This window comes from Linepithema humile, chromosome 1 (genome assembly GCF_040581485.1).
Source record: "Linepithema humile isolate Giens D197 chromosome 1, Lhum_UNIL_v1.0, whole genome shotgun sequence".
In the NCBI taxonomy this organism is placed as follows: domain Eukaryota; kingdom Metazoa; phylum Arthropoda; class Insecta; order Hymenoptera; family Formicidae; genus Linepithema; species Linepithema humile.
The window spans coordinates 18,155,502-18,181,598 of NC_090128.1; the positions used below are offsets into that span (position 1 = coordinate 18,155,502).

At 32.5% G+C, this 26,097-nt stretch overlaps 1 protein-coding gene and 1 long non-coding RNA gene across 2 annotated transcripts; both read left to right on the top strand.

Moving 5' to 3' along the window:
• Nucleotides 1-4,146: 4,146 nt before the first annotated feature.
• LOC137001069 (uncharacterized) lies at nucleotides 4,147-10,338 on the top strand. The gene is made up of 2 exons (XR_010891214.1): nucleotides 4,147-4,727; nucleotides 9,188-10,338. It is a non-coding gene; the product is annotated as an uncharacterized lncRNA (long non-coding RNA).
• Nucleotides 10,339-16,148: 5,810 nt separating this feature from the next.
• Nucleotides 16,149-19,613, top strand: LOC136998376 (uncharacterized). Its single transcript, XM_067350952.1, has 7 exons — nucleotides 16,149-17,434; nucleotides 17,511-17,757; nucleotides 18,006-18,227; nucleotides 18,296-18,484; nucleotides 18,570-18,641; nucleotides 18,715-18,956; nucleotides 19,059-19,613. The coding sequence occupies exons 1-7, from the start codon at nucleotides 17,372-17,374 to the stop codon at nucleotides 19,254-19,256; spliced, it is 1,233 nt and encodes a 410-aa protein (XP_067207053.1). The 5' UTR covers nucleotides 16,149-17,371; the 3' UTR covers nucleotides 19,257-19,613.
• The last annotated feature ends 6,484 nt before the right edge of the window (nucleotides 19,614-26,097 follow it).

Genomic DNA, 26,097 nt, shown 5'->3' on the forward strand with positions numbered 1-26,097 from the left:
TGAAATCTGGAATTTTGAAGGATGTATTAATAATTATAGAGGAGAAAGGTCAAGGACTTTCTAGGACAAATAAAGTAACTGTTTTGACTTTCGATGAAGTTTATATTTCCGATAAATTGGACTTGGAAAGAAGGGAACAGAAAATTTATGGTCCACATAAGACTTGCCAATTTGTTATGGCACGAGGTCTTTTTAACAATTGGAAACAACCGGTTTTTTATGATTTTGATCGACCAATGAGGAAAGAAATACTTCTCAATATTGTGCAAGAGCTTTATAATGTGGGCTACACGGTTGTTGCAACAACATGCGACATAAGACCAATGAATATAGTCCTCTGGAAAGAATTAAACATCGGTATAAATATGCCAGATATTAGTAGCATAGATAGTAGCAAGAAACCAAAGAAACAAAAAATTGTTGACCAGCAGTGCTATTTTGAGCATCCTGCAGATGCCAACTTAAAAATTTTCTGTTTTGCCGACGTTCCCCATTTAATGAAATTAGTAAGGAACAATTTATTTGACAATGGTTTCCACGTTGATGAAGAATTTATTAACACGGATTGTTGGTCTGGAGGAATTACTAACACTTAATGCGAAAGATTTAAAAATTGCACACAAGCTGAGCAGAAGTCACCTCGATGCTCAAGGTGCGCAAAGACAAAATGTAAGTCTGGCCGTGCAAATTTTTTCCTTATTAAATGCATCGTGCATTAAGTGGTGCGGAAGTCAAGGACTTTTACGTTCGCAAAATTGGCGTAAAATTGCCGATATACTTGAAGCATTCAATGATTGATTCGATGTATGTAACACTCACATGAAATACGGAAAACACAGGGGCTCCGAGGTTACGGTGTAAATTTAAAACAACAAAATAAAATTATTGATAACATGAGCCACTTGATAACAGAGATGCGTGTAGGGAAGCGACGTAGCTTAATGCAATTTCAAAAAGAAATTTTGCTTTGCAATACGTCGCTAAAGCTTCTGTTGCAATATCAGCAAGATAATTTCTCAACAGAGTCATTTAAAGTGGAGTACATCCTAACAAGGCGACTAAATCAAAATGTTCTGGAAAATTTCTTTTCATATATAAGATCAATGGGCGCGGCTAATAACCATCCAACACCAGTTGAATTGCGAAATCGAGTAAAATGATACATTTTAGGAAAACATTCCGGACATGTTATTTCTCGGCATGAAAATACAAAAGGTGATGGATCAACATCCTTGATTTCTGTAGAAGATTCCCATGGCATTAATTCTATCACACACTTTTCTTCTCAAGATTTGCTAGAAGATGAAATAATGGTCACAGAAAAAAGTTTATTTTTAACAATTCCAGGAATTTCAGAAGATTTAATTAAAGAAGAAAAAATTAATAAAACACGAAAGGAAGAAAAAGAAATAGAATTTGAAGATAATGAAAAGCATGGGAAAGGTATACTTTTTACATTAAAATTATATTCGTCGTGTTAATAATTATACTATGTATTAATTGAAATTGTACGTAATTCAACTGTAACAATAATTTTACATAATACTGTCACATCCCGGCGCGGTGGCGGTAACACGTAGTGTTCGCACCTTTACGCGAGACTCAATCGGTAAGATTCACGAACCAATGAAAAAGTAAAAGATCAGAAAAGAACGTGAAACACAAATGTCGTGTTTAATATAAAAAATCGTCACCAAAATCCCTTTCTAATGGATAGCGAATTTGAATGAGAGATCGTAAGGGAAACAGTATCGCATTGATATTTTGTTGCTCCTTACACGAACAGCGTGTATGAACGATAATTAGGACCGTATTCTAATGAATAATAAATTCAAATAATAAATCGTAAAGGAAAGCAGTATCGCATCGATATTTTGTTGTGACTCTGCAAAACAACGTGTATAGTAATAATTAGGACCGTATTTTAATGAATAGTTAATTTAAATAGAGACGAATAATGAATCCGAGTAAGACCACAAGAAAATAAATATGATAATAATACAGCAAAGTAGTAAGAAATAGTAATCAACCATTGTGACTGACGTGTAATTATTTAAGTTTTATTATCATGCAGTTGAAATAAAAGAATCGCCTAATACCATTAGAATGCATCAAATATATGTTGACCGAAAATTTAAGAGAGTAACATTGGGTCTCGCTGACCATAAAAACTTTCTCCGTTTTCAGCGAGATTTTGCATATAATTAAGGTACCTGTCTTCGCATTCGTGACACTCGGAAATCGGTTGAATCAACGCGAGGTAGCGATGGAAAATAATGCAATGTAATCTTGGGCGGCGACGCCCGACGGATGCGTAGTGCCTATCATTTAAAACTACGAATAAACTTTTATTTTCAATCGGTTCGCTAGCGATGCATTCTTTGCAAAGACGCTCTTTTGCCGTAGGATTCACGAGGCTGGTTTCACGAACGCAACTAGCTAAGGAGTACCTATAAAGATATTCCAATCGAGGCGACCGACAAGCGTAACGTTTCCCCACACACATATCAATTATTTAGGATTCGATTAATCAGACGGTTGATTTAATAAGCTGGTTATAACTAACGTACGTATTCTCGGGCCTCCGCCAAGTAGAACGCTGGTAGGATCGGGAAGATTAACAACACTTCGTCCTTCTCGAGTTAATTGATTTGTTAGGCTTATAAAATGATTGAGACACGCGAGATAGTAACGCACTGGAAAAGGTTGAGATACGTTCTGGCCACAAACACGACACTTTGCTAATGGAACTATAGAACCGATATTCAAATGATGTCCAAGGACGTGTTCGAAATCATTGCGCGTTTGTTCTGATAAATCGTGATAACAATTGAGGCGCAATATCGTGCCAGTATTTCTATTCAAGCACGCGTTATCCAAGATACAGTACACGAAACGACAATTACAATTTGAGTCTGGACGCGAAGATGTTACTTCGGTATCTGGCATTTTCTCTTGCTCAGATTTTAACTTTAAACCTTCCCATGCAAATAAATTTGGAACGGACTCACCGGTGTCGACTTGTATGGTACCTGAAGCCAGTGATAACTCAATCTAATTGTAAGGCGCCCGATCGGTTCCAGGATCGATCTTCCAATAGCAGGCTGATAGTCGTGTAGAGATGAATCTTCAGATGCGTCATTGTTGCTGGTTATCTTGCGGTCGAGAAATCACTGCACTAGAGTTATTTCGCGACACGTCTTTACCTTTTATTGTTCGTTGGAATTTAAGGATCGCACGCTAAATTGGAATAATGTTTAAGGATTTGAAATTAAAGATAAAATTCTCAAAGCAACCAAATAAATGTAATTATAAATGAAAATAAGAGTACATTGGTTAATAAATGAAATTACACTCAAATGAACTTATAAAATAAGAATTCTTACAAACATATAAGCACTTATGTTCTAGAAATGGAACGCGCAGTTCGCGGATTAAGTACTTGAACGTATAAAATTGATAAATCGAACTTAAATTAACCGTACTGAACTATGACGAAACTATAACTAGAATTAGAATTGGACCGCGACTGAGTCAGAATTGAAACTGCGACTGCGAAAACTAACAACTTGACCGAAACTGACTCTCTGACTGAATATTGACGGCTTACTGAAAAATTGAAAACTGACTGACTCGGCGGCCTCGCAGGGCCCGTATTTATACTCCTCTGGATCTTCAGAGACAAAGGTTTGTCCTATGCAATAGGACCGCACATGGATGTAATCTCGCTTTCGAATATCGAATGTTCGAGGCATGGTTTATATAAAACTGCAGGCGATACTCGAACCTAAATTTTGAGAGTGGTATGGTTAACATAAAACCGTAGGTGATATCCGGACCTAAGTTTTGAGAGTGACGACAGATAATTTACAGTCGTACGCTTTGAAACGCAACAAGGGGTTTACGTTACGCGAAAGGTTTCGTGTTGCGCCTTTCTGGCGACATGTGTCGAGCGCTATTGATACAGCAAGCGATAATTCCAAGAGGTGATAAACTAGAAAGTTTAAAACAAAAATTTACGAGTGGAAATCTACTCGCTAAAATATGGGGACGTTACAATACAATTTTATTCGATATCATTTGATGATAATATCATCATCAAATGATATCAAATAAAATTGTATTATGTAAATGTCTAGATTTTTTTTGTTAAGGCGATGCTGGAGTAGTACTGTTTTACCGACGAAAAATTAATTTCGTAGTTTAAGAAAATTTTTTTATTGCATGTATAGAATTACAAATCCTTTTAGGTGATTAAAGTATACATGCTAAAGAATCGGCTGGTATAACATTTAAAACAAAAAACAGAAAAAAATTTGGAAATTTTACCGACAAGCTGTCGGTGCATACAAATATTTGTTTAATATAAAAATTATACAGCTTGCAGGTGCAAAATTAACATTCCGGCCGAAAGAGAATATATCAAAGATTAATAGGGAACTGTTAGAATTGAGTTCAGAGATGTAGTCTAAAAATGTTTTCTGAATTAGAATTTATGCAAAGCATGCGTGCAATATAGACGATAATGAGGTAAAAAAGGGCAATAGATCAGTTCCGGGATTTTGGGATAGAGGCGCTATACAGTTCTCAGTACTATCTGTCATATACAGAATCTTTTAGGTTAGTTATGTGTGTGTTAGTTGTGTGTGTGCGTGTGTGTTTGTGTTATGTGCTACGAAACCCGGCTGAAAAAAATGAGTTGAAGGCACTCTAAAGGATAAAAAAGTGTATGTATTATACATAAATTTTACAACATTTTTGCAAACATTTACATTATTTAGTTACATACATTAATATTCTAATTTCTGTGAAATACTTTTATTCAAGTGCTTTATGTGTATATATTATGTATATTATGTGCTCCATATTATGTATATTCACATCAAAGTATCTATGTAAAAAGTTAATATTATTTTATATATTGTCTATATTTTTATAATAAATGTATATGTCATATAACTTATTTATAAAGCATAAAATATAAAGGTATTTTTAGCTTCTTGTATTTATTATTTGTAAAAAATCTTGTTTAAAAAAAGCATTAATTTTGTGACTTGCAATAATCTGTTTCAATATATACTTCTTTTAAATACTTACAATTAGCCTTATTTTACCTTGGTATCTAAAATACACATCAAAATATAAAATTAATTTCTAATTCAGTAGAAAGAAAACATTGTAATCTTACATCAGAGAGGAATGGTAAAATATCATGTATATGTAATAACAAATAAATCACTTTTCCACTGACATTATACACAACTTTGCAGAAATAAATTTATTCTGTGAATTTTGAATGTGTAGTGCAGTTTAAAACACACAGTCGAAATATGTCTATATTTTTGAAATAATAGTTCTGATTTTTCATGAATCACGGTGGTTTTATAAGATGTTCAATTTTAACAGTTTTTATTGGACTGTACTTTAGACAATATTATATTTTGCCATTTCTTTCTGTTGTAAGACAAGAATGTTTCTTTTCTACTGTAATAGAAATACATTTTTGATTTTGATACGTATTTTAAATACCAAGTTAATCACATAAAATAAGGCTAATTGTAAGTATTTAAAAGAAGCATATAATAAAACAGATTATTGCAAGTCACAAAATTAATGTTGTTTCTTTTATCAAGATTTTTTTACAAATGATAAACACAAAAAATTAAAAATATCTTTATATTTCATGCTTTAGAAATAAAAAATATGGCATATATTATATACATTTATTGTAAAAAGAGTATACAAAATGATGTCAATTTTTTAGAAAGATATTTTGATATGAATATAAATAATATGGAGCATATAATATACATTATATATATATATATATATATATATATATATATATATATACATAGAGCATATGACGTAATAAAAGTATCTTACAATAAAGAATAAGACAAGCCAGAGGCGGTTTTCTCGTGGACTGGCAATAATAAACAGACTGGCATTAGAGAATTCTTATTCTTCTCTTCAAGCCAGAGGCGGTTTTCTCGTGGACTGGCAATAGAGAATAAGACAAGCCAGAGGCGGTTTTCTCGTGGACTGGCAATTTAGAATTACAAAAGCCAGAGATGATCTAACGTCAGCTAACAATTTTTAATAAATATATTCAGAGGCGATCTAACGTCAGCTGAAAAATAAAAAAAAAGAGAGCTAAAGACGATTTATTCGTGAACTGGCAGATTTTAATAAATATTGTCAGAGGCGATCTAACGTCAGCTGACCGTTTAGAAAAAAGAGAGCTAAAGACGATTTATTCGTGAACTGGCAGATTTTAATAAATATTGTCAGAGGCGATCTAACGTCAGCTGACCGTTTAGAAAAAAGAGAGCTAAAGACGATTTATTCGTGAACTGGCAGATTTTAATAAATATTGTCAGAGGCGATCTAACGTCAGCTAACAATTTTTAATAAATATATTCAGAGGCGATCTAACGTCAGCTAACCGTTTAGAAAAAAGAGAGCTAAAGACGATTTATTCGTGAACTGGCAGATTTTAATAAATATTGTCAGAGGCGATCTAACGTCAGCTAACAATTTTTAATAAATATATTCAAAAGCGGTCTAACGTCAGCTGACGGTTTAGAAAAAAGAGAGCTACAGACGATTTATTCGTAAACTGACAGATTTTAAGAAATACGTATTTCTTTTAGTTAGTAATTTACTACACGTGTGGTTTGTTTATGTTTTATCGGATAATTTATAAGCATACATTTAACCTTTTTTCTCGCAATTGAAATTCTATCGTATGGCTGTATGATGTACATACGAGACGAAATAGACCTATACAAGGTGTCTAATAGATATAAATTAGATATGATAAAATATTTGATTTGAAAAATGTATGTATAATACTATACACCTAATTGGAAAAATATGTTATATGCTTTCCCTATTTTTATTCTTATGTAATTAATACAAAATAAATAAATAAGTTAATTAATTATTCAATACATGCATATACATATTGAATATAGTTATCTTTATTTTGTATTTTATGTAACTGAAATGATATATACTCTCATTATTTCAGTCATTATCACATAAAATACAAAATAAAGATAACTATTTATTCAATATATATGTGTATGTATATATATATATATATATATATATATATATATATATATATAAATTAATTGATTAATTAGTTATTTTGTATTTATTACATAAGGATAAAAATATGAAAAGTATGACATTTTTCTTCAGTGATATACACTCACCCGAAAAAAAAGCGGTACACTGAAAATGTGGGAAAAATTCATCAAATTTCAACTGACGATAACTTCGTAAATAATAAAGATAGAAAGTTCTATAAAATATGGAAATGAAGCTAAAAATCTCTACTTTAAGAATCAATTTATTTCAATGTTGCAAAATAAATTTATTGAAAATGGCGGATGACAAAGCGCGAGCATGCAAAATTGAAAAATAATGGTTCGAGTTTGCGACGGTGCACGGTATAAACAAAAAATTGTAGCTTATTGGGATCAAAAGCGTACGAAAGTACAGAGTCTCCTCTTTAAAATGCTTTTTTATGCATCTCGATACGATGATTTTTCGCCGAGAGATTCGCATTTGAAGAAAAAGGCAGATTCTTACTTCAAATGCGAATCTCTCAGCGAAAAATCATCGTATCGAGATGCATAAAAAAGCATTTTAAAGAGGAGACTCTGTACTTTCGTACGCTTTTGATCCCAATAAGCTACAATTTTTTGTTTATACCGTGCACCGTCGCAAACTCGAACCATTATTTTTCAATCAATTGTTTTGCATCCGAAGGAGATGTCTGCAGATCTTTTGTGATTTCTTCGCCCTGACTTTTTGTTTATGCTCGACCGCACATTGCGAGAAGAGTGCTTGATTTCTCTTGATCTTTTTCTTTCGAGACGCGTTACTTATTCGTACGACTTCGTCAAAGTAAACAATAATTAATCTTTTCGCATTGAAATTATTGGTCAATTATGGCGACGATAAGTCCTGAAAAAGCTGCTCAAGTTGTAGCGTTAATTGAAGATGGGAGAAGTCGAAGGTACGTTGCTGAGGGCACTTGATTTATCAGTGTCAATCGTGCAACGTGCTTATGCTAGGTACTTGGAGACTAATTCTGTCCAAAGAAGACCTGGTTCGGGACGTCCTCGTTGTACGAATGAAAACGATGACCGATTTATTGTTTTAAATTCATTAAGAGACAGACATCGAACGGCTGTTCAAATTCGAAACAATTTAAGAGATGTCCGCGAATGTAATGTATCCGTTGACACTATTCGAAACAGATTAGCGGAACACGGTCTTTTTCCGCGCAGGCCAGCAAATGTACCTTCGCTTATGCGTCGCCATCGCGTAACTCGACTCAATTTTGCTGTCGAGCATGCAGGCTGGACATATGCAGAATGGAGTACCGTTCTTTTTAGCGACGAATCTCGTTTTTGTCTGTATTCTTCAGACGGACGAGAACGAGTATACCGTCGCGTTGGAGAACGATTTGCAGACTGTACTGTAAGTGAGAGGCCTAGAAGTAAGAATCTGCCTTTTTCTTCAAATGCGAATCTCTCGGCGAAAAATCATCGTATCGAGATGCATAAAAAAGCATTTTAAAGAGGAGACTCTGTACTTTCGTACGCTTTTGATCCCAATAAGCTACAATTTTTTGTTTATACCGTGCACCGTCGCAAACTCGAACCATTATTTTTCAATTTTGCATGCTCGCGCTTTGTCATCCGCCATTTTCAATAAATTTATTTTGCAACATTGAAATAAATTGATTCTTAAAGTAGAGATTTTTAGCTTCATTTCCATATTTTATAGAACTTTCTATCTTTATTATTTACGAAGTTATCGTCAGTTGAAATTTGATGAATTTTTCCCACATTTTCAGTGTACCGCTTTTTTTTCGGGTGAGTGTATATAGTATTATATGTATATTTTTCATTTATTATTTTGTCATATTTAGTTTGTATTTATTTGACACCTTGTATACGCCTATGTTTTCTCGGACATTATATTGCAGCCTTGCGACGAAATTTCAGTCGAGGAAACAAGCGCAAGCATCGTTTGTTTACTAACTTCCGATGACACACGTACACAGACCACACGTCAGTGTAGTGAGTTACCACTACAAACAAATGCGTACACACGGACCTACGCGGCGTAGGCTACGCCGATAATGTCGTTTCATTTTTAGTACCATCGAAATGATGGCGCTTTCGCGTCGGAGTTCGGCTGCCACTCCAGCATCCCCTTAAAAATTTGCGTAGCACAGCAAAACAAACATCGGATCACACATCTTACCCCACATAGCAAAATTTTATCCTACGGATGTCCGAAAGATGTAATCCCACATAGCAAAATTTCATCCTACGGATGTCCGTGGGATGTAATGTAAAAAATTTTCAGATATCCCTGGGATGTCTGTACAAAGCCGTAGGATATCCGTAGGGCATCCGTGGGATATCCAAATGTCCGCTTTTCAGATATCCGTAGGACATCAAAAAATAAATCCCTGGGATATCCTACATATGATTAAATTAGATCCCAACAATGTCCCCTGGATATCTTTTTTTATTCAGATAAAGTCCAAATAAAATTATTGAATATAGGATAGTGTAAATAATCCGATCTTATATTCGAAATCATTTTAAAACCTCATTCAATCAACAAAATGGTTGCGCAACATTATTTCATTGTTGAATGAAATCATAAGACAATTCTAAATATAAAATCGGACTATAAATACCACCCAGAAAAATATCTATTTTAAATATTTATTTAAAATGTATTTAAAAAATATATTTTTTTAAAAGATTTAAACAGAAATTGTTTAGTTTTAAGTTAAGGAAGCAATAAAACAGTAATCTTAATAAGTAACGTTTCTTTCTTTCTCTCTCGAAAAGTTTCATATTAATTATTATTTATATTTTAAAAAATTACGACAATCTCGCTTTAATGACATCACTATCAAGATATTGTTTTATTACTATTTTTTATTACTCCTTTAAAACTAAACAATTTTTGAAACATTTTTTTCAAAATACATATAATATTTTTTTCAAATATTTTATATAGACATTTGACATGTAAGTATCTTTATGAGCATAAAGGAAAGATTATTAGCAAAATTTCTTCAAAATAAAAGCTTCTATTATATTACATTATTTTAAGAAATAGACATATTTCAAAAAAGGTAAAGTACGTATAAGTGATATAAATAATAGTACATTTGAAGCACATTTTATTATAAAATATGTAATTTTTTTTTTAATTTTTTATTTACTATATAATGTAAAAATAGTCACAATAAAAATAAAATTTGTATATATAAAAACAAAAACTAAAGATACGTCTTGTACATTTCAAAATTGCACTAGTCACAGTGTTAGATATAAATTAATAAACTTAATATTACTAAATATTATAACTTAATATGAATAATATTACATACATAATATTTTATACATAAAATTGCTAATATTATGTATAAATTATACACATGAACAAAATATAATAAAAAAGTATTGAATATTTTATTGTGCAGCATTCAGTTTTTTTATTTTTTCAGTTGCATGACGAAGCCATGATTTAATTGGTTCCGAAATTTCGTGCTCGGTAGCTTGCGGGTATTTTAATTGAACTGCACCTACAAATACGTATAAACATTTATATAACATAAATATAAACATATATCTCTCAATCAGGAAACAGAAATTGTTTAGTTTTAAGTTAAGGAAGCAATAAAACAGTAATCTTAATAAGTAACGTCTCTCTCTTTCTCTCTCAAAAAGTTTCATATTAACCCTTAGTTACGACGGTTCTTTTCGGCACCTTTAATCCCGACTCATGGTTTGCATCTTTGCGTTATTTGGATCAGTAAAAACGCTTTAAAAAATCTGAAAAAATTCATGGAGCTTTTTTCAACCTTCAACTTGAAGTCCCAATTATAATATTTCGATAAAAATTATTTTTTTATATAGTTTGTTATTAAGAAATGGGGGTACCTTACAGCACTTTGAAATTTCGCTTGGGTCGAAAACGACCCATGAGTCAGAACTAAGGGTTAATTATTATTTATATTTTAAAAAATTACGACAATCTCGCTTTAATGACACCACTATCAAGATATTGTTTTATTACTACTTTTTATTACTCCTTTAAAACTAAACAATTTTTGAAACATTTTTTCAAAATACATATTTTTTTCAAATATTTTATATAGGCATTTGACATGTAAGTATCTTTATGAGCATAAAGGAAAGATTATTAGCAAAATTTCAAAAAATAAAAGCTTTTATTATATTACATTATTTTAAAAAATAGACACATTTCAAAAAAGGTAAAGTACGTATAAGTAATATAAATAATAGTACCTTTGAAGCACATTTTATTATAAAATATGTAATTTTTTTTTAATTTTTTATTTACTATATAATGTAAAAATCACAATAAAAATAAAATTTGTATATATAAAAACAAAAACTAAAGATACGTCTTGTACATTTCAAAATTGTACTAGTCACAGTGTTAGATATAAATTAATAAACTTAATATTACTAAATATTATAACTTAATATGAATAATACTACATACATAATATTTTATACATAAAATTGCTAATATTATGTATAAATTATACACATGAACAAAATATAAAAAAAAAGTATTGAATATTTTATTGTGCAACATTCAGTTTTTTTATTTTTTCAGTTGCATGACGAAGCCATGATTTAATTGGTTCCGAAATTTCGTGCTTGGTAGCTTGCGGGTATTTTAATTGAACTGCACCTACAAATACGTATAAACATTTATATAACATAAATATAAACATATACCTCTTATATTTTCATTCTCAATATATTTTTAATTTTTTTAAACCAGATGTTTAATGAATTAAATGGAAAGTTAATCTAATTTTTATAATATAATAACTAAATCTAATGTATGTATTATATGTATATGCATTATGTATAGGTTTATTAGTGTAAATATCTATGTGTTTAAATGTGTGTTTATGTGTTTGTATGTGTGGGTATATATATACAGGGTGTCTGGCAATAATCGCCCCACCGGTCATATACAGGTAGAGAAGGTCAAATCGAGTAGAAAAGTTCTTTACCATTTTTTGATTTTTGTAATAAGTACTAAGTAATTAACGAAAAAAGATTGGTGAATCCGTGCAAGTAAAGCGCGCGCAGCGAGAAGGACATCCCACTGCTATGCGATCACTAGGCGCGCGATGAAGCGTTGGGAGGAGCGCTCTACAAATGACAATGGCAACATACGAGCGGCGCGTAACGCTAGATCCTTGTGTCCTAGTGATCGCGTAGCAGTGGGACGTCCTTCTCACCGCGCGCGCTTTACTCGCGCGGATTCGCCGATCTTTTTTCGTTAATTACTTAGTACTTATTATGAAAATTAAAAAATGGTAAAGGACTTTTCTACTCGATTTGACCTCCTCTACCTGTATATGACCGGTGGGGCGATTATTGCCAAACATCCTGTATATATATATACGTAGTATATATTCAATTGTTCATAACTTATACATTCACTAAATTTATTAACAAAACAAACATTTATATTTCCTACATATACATAATTCTTGTCATTTTTCAAAGAACTAGTTATTCTTAAAGATGCATGTATTATGTTACCTTGTTTATGCCATAAGTTAAGAATATTATGTTACCTTGTTTACGCAATAATTAATGATGAATTAAATATTAGTATCTATAGTCTTTTTTTTACTGTAAATAAGCAAATTCCTCCTGTAATATAATTTAAAACAATAATGTTGAATCCTATTTTCACTATACTATACATATACGTAGTATTACATACGTAAAACTAACTTATTTGTAGAAATTATATATATAATTGTGCTATAAATATATACCGGGTGTTTCAGACCACCCGTCCCACTCTTTTAAAATGTAGGGATGTGCTTGTACAAAAAAAAGGCTCAGACAAAATTTGCATGATTTCGAGAGATCTATCTGATGGTAACCTTGACTTTGACCTCGCAGTTGATTTTCAAGGTCATTTGAAGGTCAGAATTATTTTTTTAAATGGAAACTCCTATTTCTGATTCCAAAATCTAATAGCTGGTGTCAAGAGCTTTTCAAAACACTATAATGAAGTTATTTTTCATTAAGTACTTTTCGAGTTATGAGGCTTGTAAATTACAGTATTTTGACATAAAATACAAAATATCTTGTAAAATATTCAATTTTTGGGAATCTTATCTTAATACTTTTATGCATAAAATAATGAGACAAATCAATTGGTATAAAGAAAACACATAGTTGCTTTCAAGAAAAAGTATGCATTTGCATGTTGCAAACTACATATTTTTTCTTGAAAGCAACTATGTGTTTTCTTTATACCAATTGATTCGTCTCATTATTTTATGCATAAAAGTATTAAGGTAAGATTCCCAAAAATTAAATGTTTTACAAGATATTCCCGAGTAGAAATCTGTCATGGAATACCAGATGTCTGAATAGTATCTATTCAGAAAGTGTCGTGGCATTCCCTAATAAGTAATGTTAGCCGGGCTCTAAGGAGGACTCTAAGCAGTTTTCCTTTGTTCGAGATAGGGTTTTCCCTAAATGTATCAAGACTGGAAGTCTAGTCAGTGGTTGGTCGGAAAATGATCCGAAATGCCTTGACTAAAAATACTGATGGGAAACTGACAGGGCACTAGGCCCCTTTCAGTGTTTTCAGTCAAGGCATTTCAGGCCATTTTCCGACCAACCACTGACTAGATTTCCAGTCTTGATACACTTAGGGAAAACCCTATCTCGAACTAAATGACGCTAAGTGAATAAGATTATGCATATTGCGTAGCTAATTCATACATTCATTACATTTTACACAATTACATATATTTTGTACGTATTATATTTTATACAATTATATTTTATGCATATTTTATAACATTAATTATATTTTATAGAACATTGATTATATATATATTTTTTTAATTTTTACAATTATTTTATACAATTTTTTATAAATGAAGAAGTGGCATAACGTATGATTTTTTTTCCCCCGTTACGCTGCTAACAAGGACATCCAAACGTACCATTTTTGATTTAATTTTATGTAATCCACACGTTATTTTTTTGGATCTTTCTTCATTATCTACAATTTCCCATTGTTTTAATTTTTTAGAAGAAAAAGGATAAGCATACATGGAACTTTTGATCTTCATCAATCTTCCCACAATTATAATATCATTTATTTCTTTCATTGATGGAATGTACATATCTGTAATTTTAACTACTTTATCATTATGAAGCAATATTGTATTGTTAGGTTCTTTAGTAGAGAGGACAACATTTTTCCATTTTAACTTTTTTACTAAAACATCCCCAGATGACAAGATTCGTCCAAATTTTTCAATAGTAATAGTTGGTGGTGGATTTTTTTTAACCGAATCAATCGACCACAATTCACTGTACCTATGACACAGTTGTGCTAATGGATGTTTACCACTGCGAATTTTTTGTTTGATTTTTTTAATAGCATTTTCAAACGGAAATGCAGTGATCTCACTTAATGAGCAACTTAAATTTTTTGCATCGTCAGCCAAGTGAATGAGATTGTGCATATTCAAAATTTGTGAAGCTGATCCATAAAAATTACGAGCAGTTAATACAAAAATTCGCAAGTATGTTTTAGCTTTCGCATTATATTTTAAAGCCAATTCTTTACTGCAAAGAATTCTGCACGCAGCATGAAATAAAAGAAAATGCCGGTATAATAATTTAGGCAGAATACCTTTTAAAATAACAGGGCCACTATATAATAGAAAAAATCGAAATTCTGTTGCCTTCCATTTCAAAATATCCACTAGCGATCTTGTAGTTCGTTGAAATTCCACTGGTATTTGAGATTGAAGGGCAAGCAATCGCCGAGAAATTTCGAGTCTACCTTGCACGCCTAATTTTACGTTGGAATTACTTTGAATCCAATAATCTAATAATAATTTTTTCATTACACCCAAGCAACAAAGATGCATGAAATCTAGCACAAAATGAAAAATCATATCAATTGTTGGTATAGTAATTAAAGGTGTTTTACAAATGTGATGTTCCGGATTTTCTTCGAGTCGAAATGATAAATCTGTTCTTTCTGCACAGTCAATTTCCGGATAAATCATTGTCTTATTTGAACATTTCGTTTCATGAAGAGCAACTCGTTTTCCACGAACAACGCATCGTTCGCAAGCATAATATCCTCCATGTCCTTTTATGCCCTTAATAAACGAACGAGCTGGCCTGTCACAGACAAAACACATGACGTTGATTTTAAAAATTTGATTTTCTAAAACTATGTTATTCGTTTGTAATTCATTAATCTCTTCGATAAATTTTTGTAAATATAACTTCAAATCATTTGGTTTCTTATCACCTGCATAGATTGCTACAGGGAATGGCTCATATAAATCTGGCTCAAATTGAACTTTGCACATGATTGGCCATAACTGAAGAGCGCTTGATTTATATGGCGATGTTCCATCGATACCAAATATAAGATTTAACGTATTATTTGCATGAAGTTTTACATTAATACATTTACGAAGTCCTTCGGCTATACTAAAATAAACAAATTCTGCTGTAGTTTGGCCACGACTTAATGGGAATTGTTCTATGTTAAATCGGACAGAGTTTGTTCTCAGAAAAGTTTTAGCTGATATAGGCAGAGTAGGAAGCAAACGATTTCTTAATATTTTTAATAAAGCATCCAAAACGATATGCGGGATGTTATTTTGAATGGCCCATGCTCGTAATTCCATTATTTCCTTTACTTCTACGTCATCTTCGATTTCATCGTCACTTGTAGTTTCGTCGTTTATTTCGTCTTCTTTTTCCGATTCTAAATAAAATTCTTGTTCATCATGAACTTCTATTTCGACATTATTTTTTTCAATCATTTCGTCTTCTTCACGTTGTTGCTCTATTTCCATTTCGTCTTCATTACTTATGTCTGCGTCATCTTGTTGTTCTATTTCCATTTCTATTCTGTTTTCTTCTTCATCTTCTACTTCTTCTTGACAATCCGTATTTTGAATATTATCCTCTGTGAAAGATTAAATAATAAAAAAAAAGTATTAAAATGCTTTTTATTGACATTTAACATTTTTTCCACAATAAAAGATCGTATTTTTTTAATAATTTTTAATCACAGTTTTATCGAGATCCCTTTATATATATAACACTATAAATAATAAATATATTAACATCATTACTTACTTTCTTGAATTTTATATAAAGCACGTTTGCGTCTCATTCGCATTTTTGTCGTATACTTTATTCTATCCATTTTTATGATAGACTATGAAACAAAAAAGTAAAAAGTAATAAGTAGTAGATAGTACGTAGAAGTAAAAAAAAATAAATAACATGAACACAATTATAATATAATTAAACCTTGATGTTAATTTACTATTTTCTAGATTTGCAATGCAAAAGTTTCAGTCCTTTATAAACGACAAAAAATAATAATTTCAGATTACGTTCACGGATGTTAAATACAGTTTCACGCTGCACTTGAAGTTGATCGTATCTCTTAATACACTCTGAATATGTATAAATATTTAGCGCCTTTAACATCCGTGAATGTAACCTAAAATTATTATTTTTTTTTATAAAGTGAATCAGTGAAAATGTTACTATAATGGAAACAATAAAATAGGATTTCACTAAGATTCACTGAGTATTTCACCAATATTCAGTAGAAACACTTATTTTTTGTTTTTTATCGTAAAACTTACTGTGATTATGGTCAATGAAAATAAAATTTCGCTATAAAATCAGTACTTTATCTATTGGCAATGCTGATTTTGTATTTACTGCGATACCATATTGTATAAACGCCTCTATGTAGAGGGACAAATTAGGCAGAATGGTTATTGACTTTGATAGATGTTTTTAGAAAAGTGTAAATAAAGAGGATTGAAGATCACAGATTGAAGACGGCGCAATCGTTCGTTAGCTTTCGAAGTAAGTAGTGTACTGAGAACTAAATATTCCGGGTGCTGATCGAAGCGAGCGTGTTTTACCGAAGTGTGTCTAATACAAGGCGTGTGTCTAATACGAGGTAAGTAGTTTTAATATCAAACGATTATTTTTTTTCCTCTTGTACTACATAACATCCAGCAATTATTATAGTCATAATCGATTACCAATTTTACAACAGAAGACGATTAATAATCGATTGCAATTATTTTCTATTTTTTTTTGTATGCTGGTAATTGACTATGATAACGAAAGCATGTTAACCTTAAAATCAATTGACATATAAAATACATGTTTTATCTCATGTGTAAAAGTTTTCGTGAAGGTAAAAGAAATTTTGACTGAAAATAATGGCAACTCGAAAACATCACAGCCAACATCATCCATACGCTACACCCTCTAAACGTTCTAAAGTAAGTTGTGAAATTCTAATATAAATAATATTTAATATTCATTTCATTAAGTTTTGACTTAAATGTGTTATTAAAGCTGATGGATACTGAACGCCATTATCAAATTATCGAGTTCCACGAAGAAAATTGTCTCCAAAAAATTGTGGATGTTGTACCAACTAGTTGGATTACATACGACATAAAATCATGTAGGCTCGTTTCACCATTTCCGGAGAACTTGAAAATGAAAAAAGATCGTGATTTCTTACACCATCTTGTGCGAACAAAATCCAATCCTCTGCAGAGTTGGAGAAAATGGCCAATTATTATACGAGGCGATTCAAGTAAAAAACATTACACATTAACTAACAAAAAATTTTATAATTTATTTTTTTCAACATTTTAACAATAAAAAATTATTGATAATTATAATAATTAAAAAAAATAATACGTACAACAATTTAGGTAATAAGTGTTGCAAAATTATATTTTCAACATATGTTGCATAATAGGAAACATAATTAAAAAAAAATTAATAAAAAGTAAAAATAACTAAAATAATAAGTAAAATAATTTGCTATTATATTTTCAGATAACTACACTGATGCATTAGACAAAATTAAAAAATTAAAAACTAAAAAATACGCTTATACAACAGATTGCGAGAAACATGCTGAAGAAAAAGCATTAAAAACATTTAATGCAATAAAGAAAAAAAATTTTAAAGACAACGAAAAATTGGGAAAAAAACTATTGTCCCAAGTTCCCCAGCTGGACGATGAAGAGGACGATTTAGAGTTGAATGAAACTAACAGTTAGTTATAAGAAAAAAAATATTCGTCCACAAATTTTATGTTCTATAAATGTCCATTATTTTTGCAGGTTTAAAAGATTCAAGTAAAGATAGCAGCGAAAGCGATTCCGAAAATTTCCAAAGAACTACTACTTTTCCTGAGGCAGTAATAGAAAACAAAAAATCATCTACAAAATCAAAAGAAGATAATCTGTCATCATTATCAAAAAATGATGATATTTCTGACAATGAATTGTATATTGCTGAATCACCGAGTTGTAATTATAATGCAATTATTCTATTATTTTGCTACAATATTAATTTTTTTTATATTAATTTTAGTTATACTATTTTTATTTATAGTCCATCAATCAAAAACCCAAAAACCCACTGATAACTTATCTGCTCCAGATACTTCAAAAAAAATTTTGAATGGTACGTATAAAATGAAATATACTTGTAATTACTCTCTTGTAATCACTTTATTTAAATAATATTTATTTTTAAGGCATTAACGATATAATATCAATGCAAAGAAAATTAACTCTGCAAATCACATCGATGGCAAATGAAATAAGAGACATAAAAGAGATATTACGCGTTAGAAATATCAATCAAGATGATGATTGTATAATAACCTTTACTGATTTCATGGAGAAATACGAGTTAAACATGCCTTTTAGTGCTTTAGAAGACTTTCAAGAATTTGATAATCGTCTCAAAATTGAAAAAAATTTTCAGTTGGAATTCGTGAGCATTAATATCATAAAAATTAAAGAAACTATTAGATAACTATTTTTTATTAACACAAATTTAGTCTTTGAGTGAAAATGTATTTTATTCATATTTCAGAAGCGATCCATCTATGTAACAATAGATAGGGATAATAGTGTGTCAAAAATGTTGACAAGTATTTTGAGAAAACTTGTCAAAAGAGTAGTTATGTGCCAGTATACGTGCCTTAAGCAACAGGGCACTAAACTAATATTTAAAGATACAGTGACTTGCCGTTGTATTATCGGTAATGTAATTAATTTGTTCCGATTCTGACAAAAAATCTTTCTAAATTATTAATTGTAGACGACTGTGCTTAATAATTATTGTTATTAAATGCAATGTATTATTTCAGATATTGTATTTAAAACATATAACAAGGATCAAGAAAATCCAGTAGTGACAGAAAAATCTTTCTTTACTTGTCTAGGTAACGTAATCTCTAATGCAAAGGATTGGGAAGGCCAACGTACTACAAGAAAGCAGAGTAAAGAATAAAAGAAAATGTTATTTTTATTTATTGTGTTAAAAATTAATTTTGAATTTATAAGTTTAATTTTAAGAATAAAAGATTTTATAAGTGTTACATTTAAGAAAACTTAAAAAATGAAATAAAACTCTAAATAAAATAAATATTTTAATATTTAAAAAAGTTGAAGTTGTTTTGTATTTACTGTACCAAAATTTAAAGAAATGTTTCTATATATCCAAAAACCGATTTTAAAAAAACTGCCCAGAGCCAGTCCAGAACTGACCAGAACTGATTAGTAAAACTGCCCAGTTTTCGAAGAGGCCAGTCGTAACTTTTATGGCTGGAACCACGCCTGCTTTCCTTATCAGTGCCTGTCCAGACATTAGGAAAAACTATCAACAATCCTACCAGTTCCTAATCATGATTTCTACTCGGGTTTTGTATTTTATGTCAAAATACAGTAATTTACAAGCCTTATAACTCGAAAAGTACTTAATATAAAATAACTTCATTATAGTGTTTTGAAAAGCTCTTGACATCAGCTATTAAATTTTGGAATCAAAAATAGGGGTTTCCATTTAAAAAAATAACTCTGACCTTCAAATGACCTTGAAAATCAACTGCGAGGTCAAAGTCAAGATCACCCTCAGTTGGCCCCCTTTTAATCCAACAACGTTTGTTAAGGTCATTTTTTTGTACAAGCACATCTCTACGTTTTAAAAGGGTGGGACGGGTGGTCTGAAACACCCGGTATATAGCACAAAAATTAATATAAAATATATAAATAAAAATTGTAGTAGTGGTGTTCTACTAGCCAACATCTCTCAAACATAACCTTATTTATGATATATATAGAAAGATGACCTGCATATGATATAATAATTTTAGATTTTAATAATTATCTGTCAATTTAATAGTTTCTGACGCCTTATATTATCGCTTATGCGCCTTTTTCCGTTTTTTAAGGGAGAATCACAGCACAAAACTCACACTTTACTGCCTGCGTTAATCTCAATGTTCACCGATCTACGACACTAGAATTCGATTCGAGTTGTCGATTCGAGAAAGGTTAGGTAATCAAAAAGCGGTAATCTTATACAGTGATGGGAGAAAGTTCCGTAACGGTCAAATATCTTGGAAAATAATGATTATGAAAGAAAATGTTTAATACAAAAGTTTTAATATATTAAGTGGTTTATTATATGGTTATATTGAAATGACCTTCATGTGACCTTGAAGGACACCGCGAAGGTCAACTTTGAAATCTTAAATGGAAACTCCTAATTTCTATTACATATTCTTAAAGCTGGTGTCAAAACGTTTCCGAAACACTATAATAAAGTTATTTTTTATTAAGTACTTTTCCAGTTATGAGGCTTGAAAGTTACAGCATTTTGACATAAAATACAAAATATCTTGTAAAACATTCAATTTTCAGGAATCTTACCTTAATAATTTTATGCATAAAATAATGAGACGAATCAATTAATATAAAGAAAACACATTGTTGCTTTTAAGAAAAAATATATAATTTGCAACATGCAGCTGCATATTTAGTTATAAATTCATATAAAAACTAAACGTTATTGTAAAGTTAATAGATGTTATCTTACAATATTATCATTAATGTCACATGTTTTTACTTTTTTTAGATGTGCGTTAGGAATTTCTTCGGAAGATAATCGCCTTTTTTTGTATATTTTGCATAATTTTTTACATCATTAAAATTGACTGTGTTTCTTGTCTATAAATGTATTAATAAATTAGTAATTAAAATTTTTTAAATATTTATGTATTCGAAAAGTATTATCTTATTTCATCATTATCTAAATCAAGTGTTTCATATACCCATTCAGATTTATCAATATCTGGACTTTGAGATTCATCATATCGTCTTCTACAATTATCTCTGCCGAAGAGATTTTGCGGACATTTTGTTACCTCTGTGAAGTTGGCCCCCCCATTTTTTAAAATTGAAAAAAGTGATTAGAGTTCTGGATGCCCTCCGAGAAGTTCTAAAATTCCAGTTTATTTTAAAAAGAGTTCTACCATTTAAAGTAAAGAAAACACCATTTGAAAAATCGGGGAGCTAACTTCACGACGCCTCCCATTATGTAAAAAATCCAAATTTTTTTACAGTTTTGAGTAAATTTTAAATAGTTCTGTAGTTCTAGATAAGTTTCAAAAATAGTTCTGCTCAAAATACTACGAAAATTAAATTTGAAATTCTCGACTTAGAAGACGAAAAATAGCGAGAACTCGTTCAATAATGGTTTTAGCGTTTTGGACCTTAAGGGGGGAATCTACTTTATAAGACCAAAAAAAAATTTTTCGTAATTTTTTTTAAAAGGAAAAATAATGTTTATCGTTTTAAAACTTTTTGCACATTTTAATACCACTGTTACGTCCTGATAGTGCGACTGGCAACAGCAGATCGCGAGACGGAAAGCAGAACCAGGGAGTAGCCGATACGGAGCAGCAGCATCAGGGCGAAAACTGGACGATCGAGGTACTTCACCTCACAGTAGGTGAGAAGCAGCCCCGATAACTAAAACGGTGAACGTGAGTGACAACACTCAATTTATTTTTATTTTACATGTATTATTGTAACCGTAAAACCGGAAAGACATTTTTTGTTATTTTAATTAACTTTACAAGACGTCCGCCAAACCAAAAATCGCGCCCTGACGAAATCTCGTCAAAACGCGATATTATATAATTTAATCTTAGCATTACGAATAACGATAGGTTAAGAATGTAAATACAGCCTTAGTTCATAGATTAAATATATATTTTGTTAATCGACAATCAGTCGAAAACCATTGTAAGATCGTTCTTATATTGTTTGTCAGGAAATTTAATTAAATGATTAGCAATTAACAATTAATATATTTAATGATGAACAATATGTGAATGTCCGTTATGAACAACCCAATTTCGTACAGATATGATAAATGTCTTATCCACTAAACTTATCTTTTGTAGAAATATATGTATTTCTTTTAACTCGTAGCTGGCCAGCCCTTTTCCAAAGTCCTTCTTGGAAAATTGACCAGTTAGTTAACAATTGATTGGCAAAAGTCTTTTATTGCCTCTGAGATCAACGGAGCTTTCCCTAAGCAAAGTCCTTTACGCTGTGAAACACTCGCACTTATATCTCAATACTTTTCTCTCTACTAACAAGAGCCGAAAAAGCCTTGTGGCCTCTTTGCACTCCTTTATATTGTAAGAGAGAACTCTATATTATTTTCTTTCTTTAGTTGAATGAGTCTCTCTCTTTCTAACATTGTATACTGCACTCTGTCATCCCTCCGTCCCTCATTGTGAAGTTCAATCTCCTTCGGATCCTGACAACCACCTCGTGCATACTCAATGAGCTATTTTACAGTTCAGAAGTGGGATAACCGGATGATCTACGATATCGAAGATCTACGTGTGTGGAAAATCGAAGATATTCGTAGTGAAGTGACGGACAGAACTTTCGTATTAGCATCTCAGTCAGTGCGTGTCGCCTTTAGACTCTTCTATTTCGTCGTGGCTAGTGCACGCAGCACGTGATCGGTGCATCGCCTTTTTCGACCGTGTTCATTGTAAAATCACACGATTGTGGCTCGCACCGCCATCTTGTGCATCTGGTACATCGCCTTTTTCGACCGTGTCATTGTGAAAAATCACGCGATCGTGGCTTGCACCGCCATTTTGTGCATTCGTGAGGGAAGCACTCCCATTGGCTGTGTCTTTGTTGTTATCTGTTACCGCGTGTTTTGTTTGGTGAAACTTACGGGTAACAGCCTTGAAAAATAAAGAACGAACGATATCAGGAAACGTTTTGGTTCTTCAAAAAAAAAAAAAAAAAAAAAAAGACGCTCGCGAGTTGTCGTGTCGTCAAGCGGACATTTTTGTGCGTAAAAAGCATTTATTCGTAGATCGCACTGTTGTAACTGCGCTGTCTTCGCTTATAGTGATTGTTCACGTCACGCAATTCCATCAGACTTGCCGGGCGGTAATAATTCGTGTCACGTTAAACAGTTTTTCGATCTTTCAGTGCTGTGCATTTGCCTTTGCGTTAATATACGTCTCGCTATTACGGACTTACGATCTCGCAGTGTTCTGCTTACTGTCTTTGCGTTAGTGGTGATTCTCGTCGCGCAATATTTTCAGACTTTTCGTACAGTTACACGTCACGTTTTTATTTGTGATCATGCTTCGACGTCGTCTCGAAGGTTGTACGGTGAAGCAACTCAGAAAAGAAGCACTGTGTTACGGGTTGACACCTCAAAAACATCGTGATACTTTGATCAACCAGTTACAAACGTATCTCGAGAGCATTGGGCCGCTCCGAGATGAGAATTGTGAACCATTTTTGGGTTTCACTCCGTCATCAGCTCGCAGACAAGAATTTCCAGTTCTCGGTTCGGAGCACGAAGAGGACTCCAATTCCTATGTGTCGAATCACGAAGAATTTATCACAGCATCTACTCATCCTCAGATGGACACTAGAAGCAATCCACCTCAATGGTTCACCCAGTTTGCTGATCTCATGCGTCAACAACAGGAAGCGCAAAGCGCACAGCAGACGCAGATGATGACTCAGTTCGCCCAAATGATTACCACGATCAATTCGAGAGGAAACGACAGACGTACAGCTCCTCAGGTAACGCCTAGTCTAGCTCCTCATAATTCTGATTCAAGTTCCAGCGCATCCGGCCGCGAGAGTGGTACAGTGTTAGCCACGCTTCCCACGGCACAAGCGATTACGCTTTTAGCGTCGCAGATTCCATCTTTCTCGGGCTCCGACGAGGATAACGTCGAGTTATGGGTGAAAAAAGTTGAGCGAGTTGCACACATACACGGTGTCGCAGACGAAGTAATTCTTCTTGCGGTCTCTGGAAAACTCACCAAAACGGCTCGTGATTGGTTTGACTTAAACACAGGCACAATCAACGAAACCTGGCTCAGCTTCAAAAGAGCGATTCAAGGAAGGTTCAAGAAAACTGTGCCGTATCACGTGGCAATGCAAAAGGCTGAAAGTCGTAAATGGTTATCCGGCAAAGAATCATTTCATGAGTATGCGATGCATAAACTTAAATTGTTACAGAACCTTAATCTTCCCGAGAAAGAAGCCATCAATTTTTTAATAAATGGAATAACCAATCCGGCGTTACGTGGCATGGCCTTACTTCTGGGCGCAGGATCAACGGATAAATTTTTGGAACTGATGCATGAGCTGATAATCACATACGGTGATGAATACAAACGGTCGCCGCCTCCTACCAAGAAGTTTTTCAAGGAAAAATCTAATGGATCAACCACGACAATTGGAAAGTCTGCTGAATTACCGAAGGATGCTTTCTGCGTCTACTGTCGTACGAAGGGGCACATGAGAGCTGACTGCTTTCGGCTGAAGAAGAAGGAGCAGGCCAAGCAGCCTTCATCCAGTTCTTCAAAGACAGCGGTTGCGGTCGTCGAGGATTCTGCTGAGGTCTCCGAGGACGCTCCGTCTTCCAGCTCATCGGTTGCATTGATAAGTACACACAGGTTAGAGATTTCCGATCCGATTCTTAAGGTGATTAAGATTAATGATATTTCGTGCGAATTAGATTCTCTCCTTGATTCAGGTAGTCCGGTCTCTTTTGTACATCCGACAATTATTAATCGGTTTGTAAATCAAACGTCCAAAATCAATAATAAGATTTGTCTGTTCAAAGCGATCAATGGTACTTCCATACCGGTGCTCGGTTCTATTCGGTTAATATTCAACTCGGTTAATATTCAATTAAAAGAACTTCCGGGTGTCATGCTTAATGCAGATCTTTTTATAATTAAAGATAATCAGTTTTCAGCTGATTTGTTACTTGGTAGAGATTTTATCTCAAATAATAATCTTTCAGTTACTTACACTCCGCTGAAAGGTGTCTCAGACACAGTAAAATTATTTGCGGAAGTCGCCTCAACGGAAATTGTAAATGATTCTTTTGATAATTTAGAATCATCTGTATCGGATATCAGTATTGATTTTAACGAATCAGAGAAAAAGAAATTGATCGACTTGTTAAAGGAAGTCGATGAAACTCCGGTTCAGCACGTTGACGACGGTCACGCGGTAACTGTAGCTCTTAAAAATAACACTACTTATGCATATCCGCCTAGACGTTTTGCTTGGTCCGAAAGAATTCAAATCCGTGATATTACGGACGATTTGATGAAACGGGGTATTATTAAAACAAGCATTTCTCCGTATTGCGCTAGAGTTGTTCCGGTCCACAAAAAGAATGGCACTATGCGGTTGTGCATTGACTTACGACCTTTAAACGAACGGGTCATAAAGCAAAAATACCCTTTCCCTTTAATTGAGGATTGTCTTGCACGACTTAGTGATAAAAAGGTTTTCTCCCTCCTAGACCTTAAAGATGGTTTCCATCAAATCAAGGTGCATCCCGAGCATACGAAGTATTTTGCATTTGCCACGCCTGATGGGCAATTCGAATATACACGGTTACCTTTTGGATATTGTGAGGCTCCGGCCGAATTCCAAAAAAGGCTCATTCAAATTCTTCAGCCTTTAATCCGGGAAGATAAAGTATTAGTTTATATTGATGACATTTTGGTTCCTTCCGTTTCGACGGAGGAAAATTTGTCTATTCT

What these genes read in the sequence shown, in the direction of transcription:
- LOC136998376 (XM_067350952.1), top strand. Translation starts at nt 17,372, where the DNA reads ATGGCAACTCGAAAACATCACAGCCAACATCATCCATACGCTACACCC. An exon ending in AGAGTTGAATGAAACTAACA is followed by an intron (nt 18,228 to 18,295) that starts GTTAGTTATAAG and finishes TTATTTTTGCAG; the next exon opens with GTTTAAAAGATTCAAGTAAA. An exon ending in AAAATTTTCAGTTGGAATTC is followed by an intron (nt 18,957 to 19,058) that starts GTGAGCATTAAT and finishes TTCATATTTCAG; the next exon opens with AAGCGATCCATCTATGTAAC.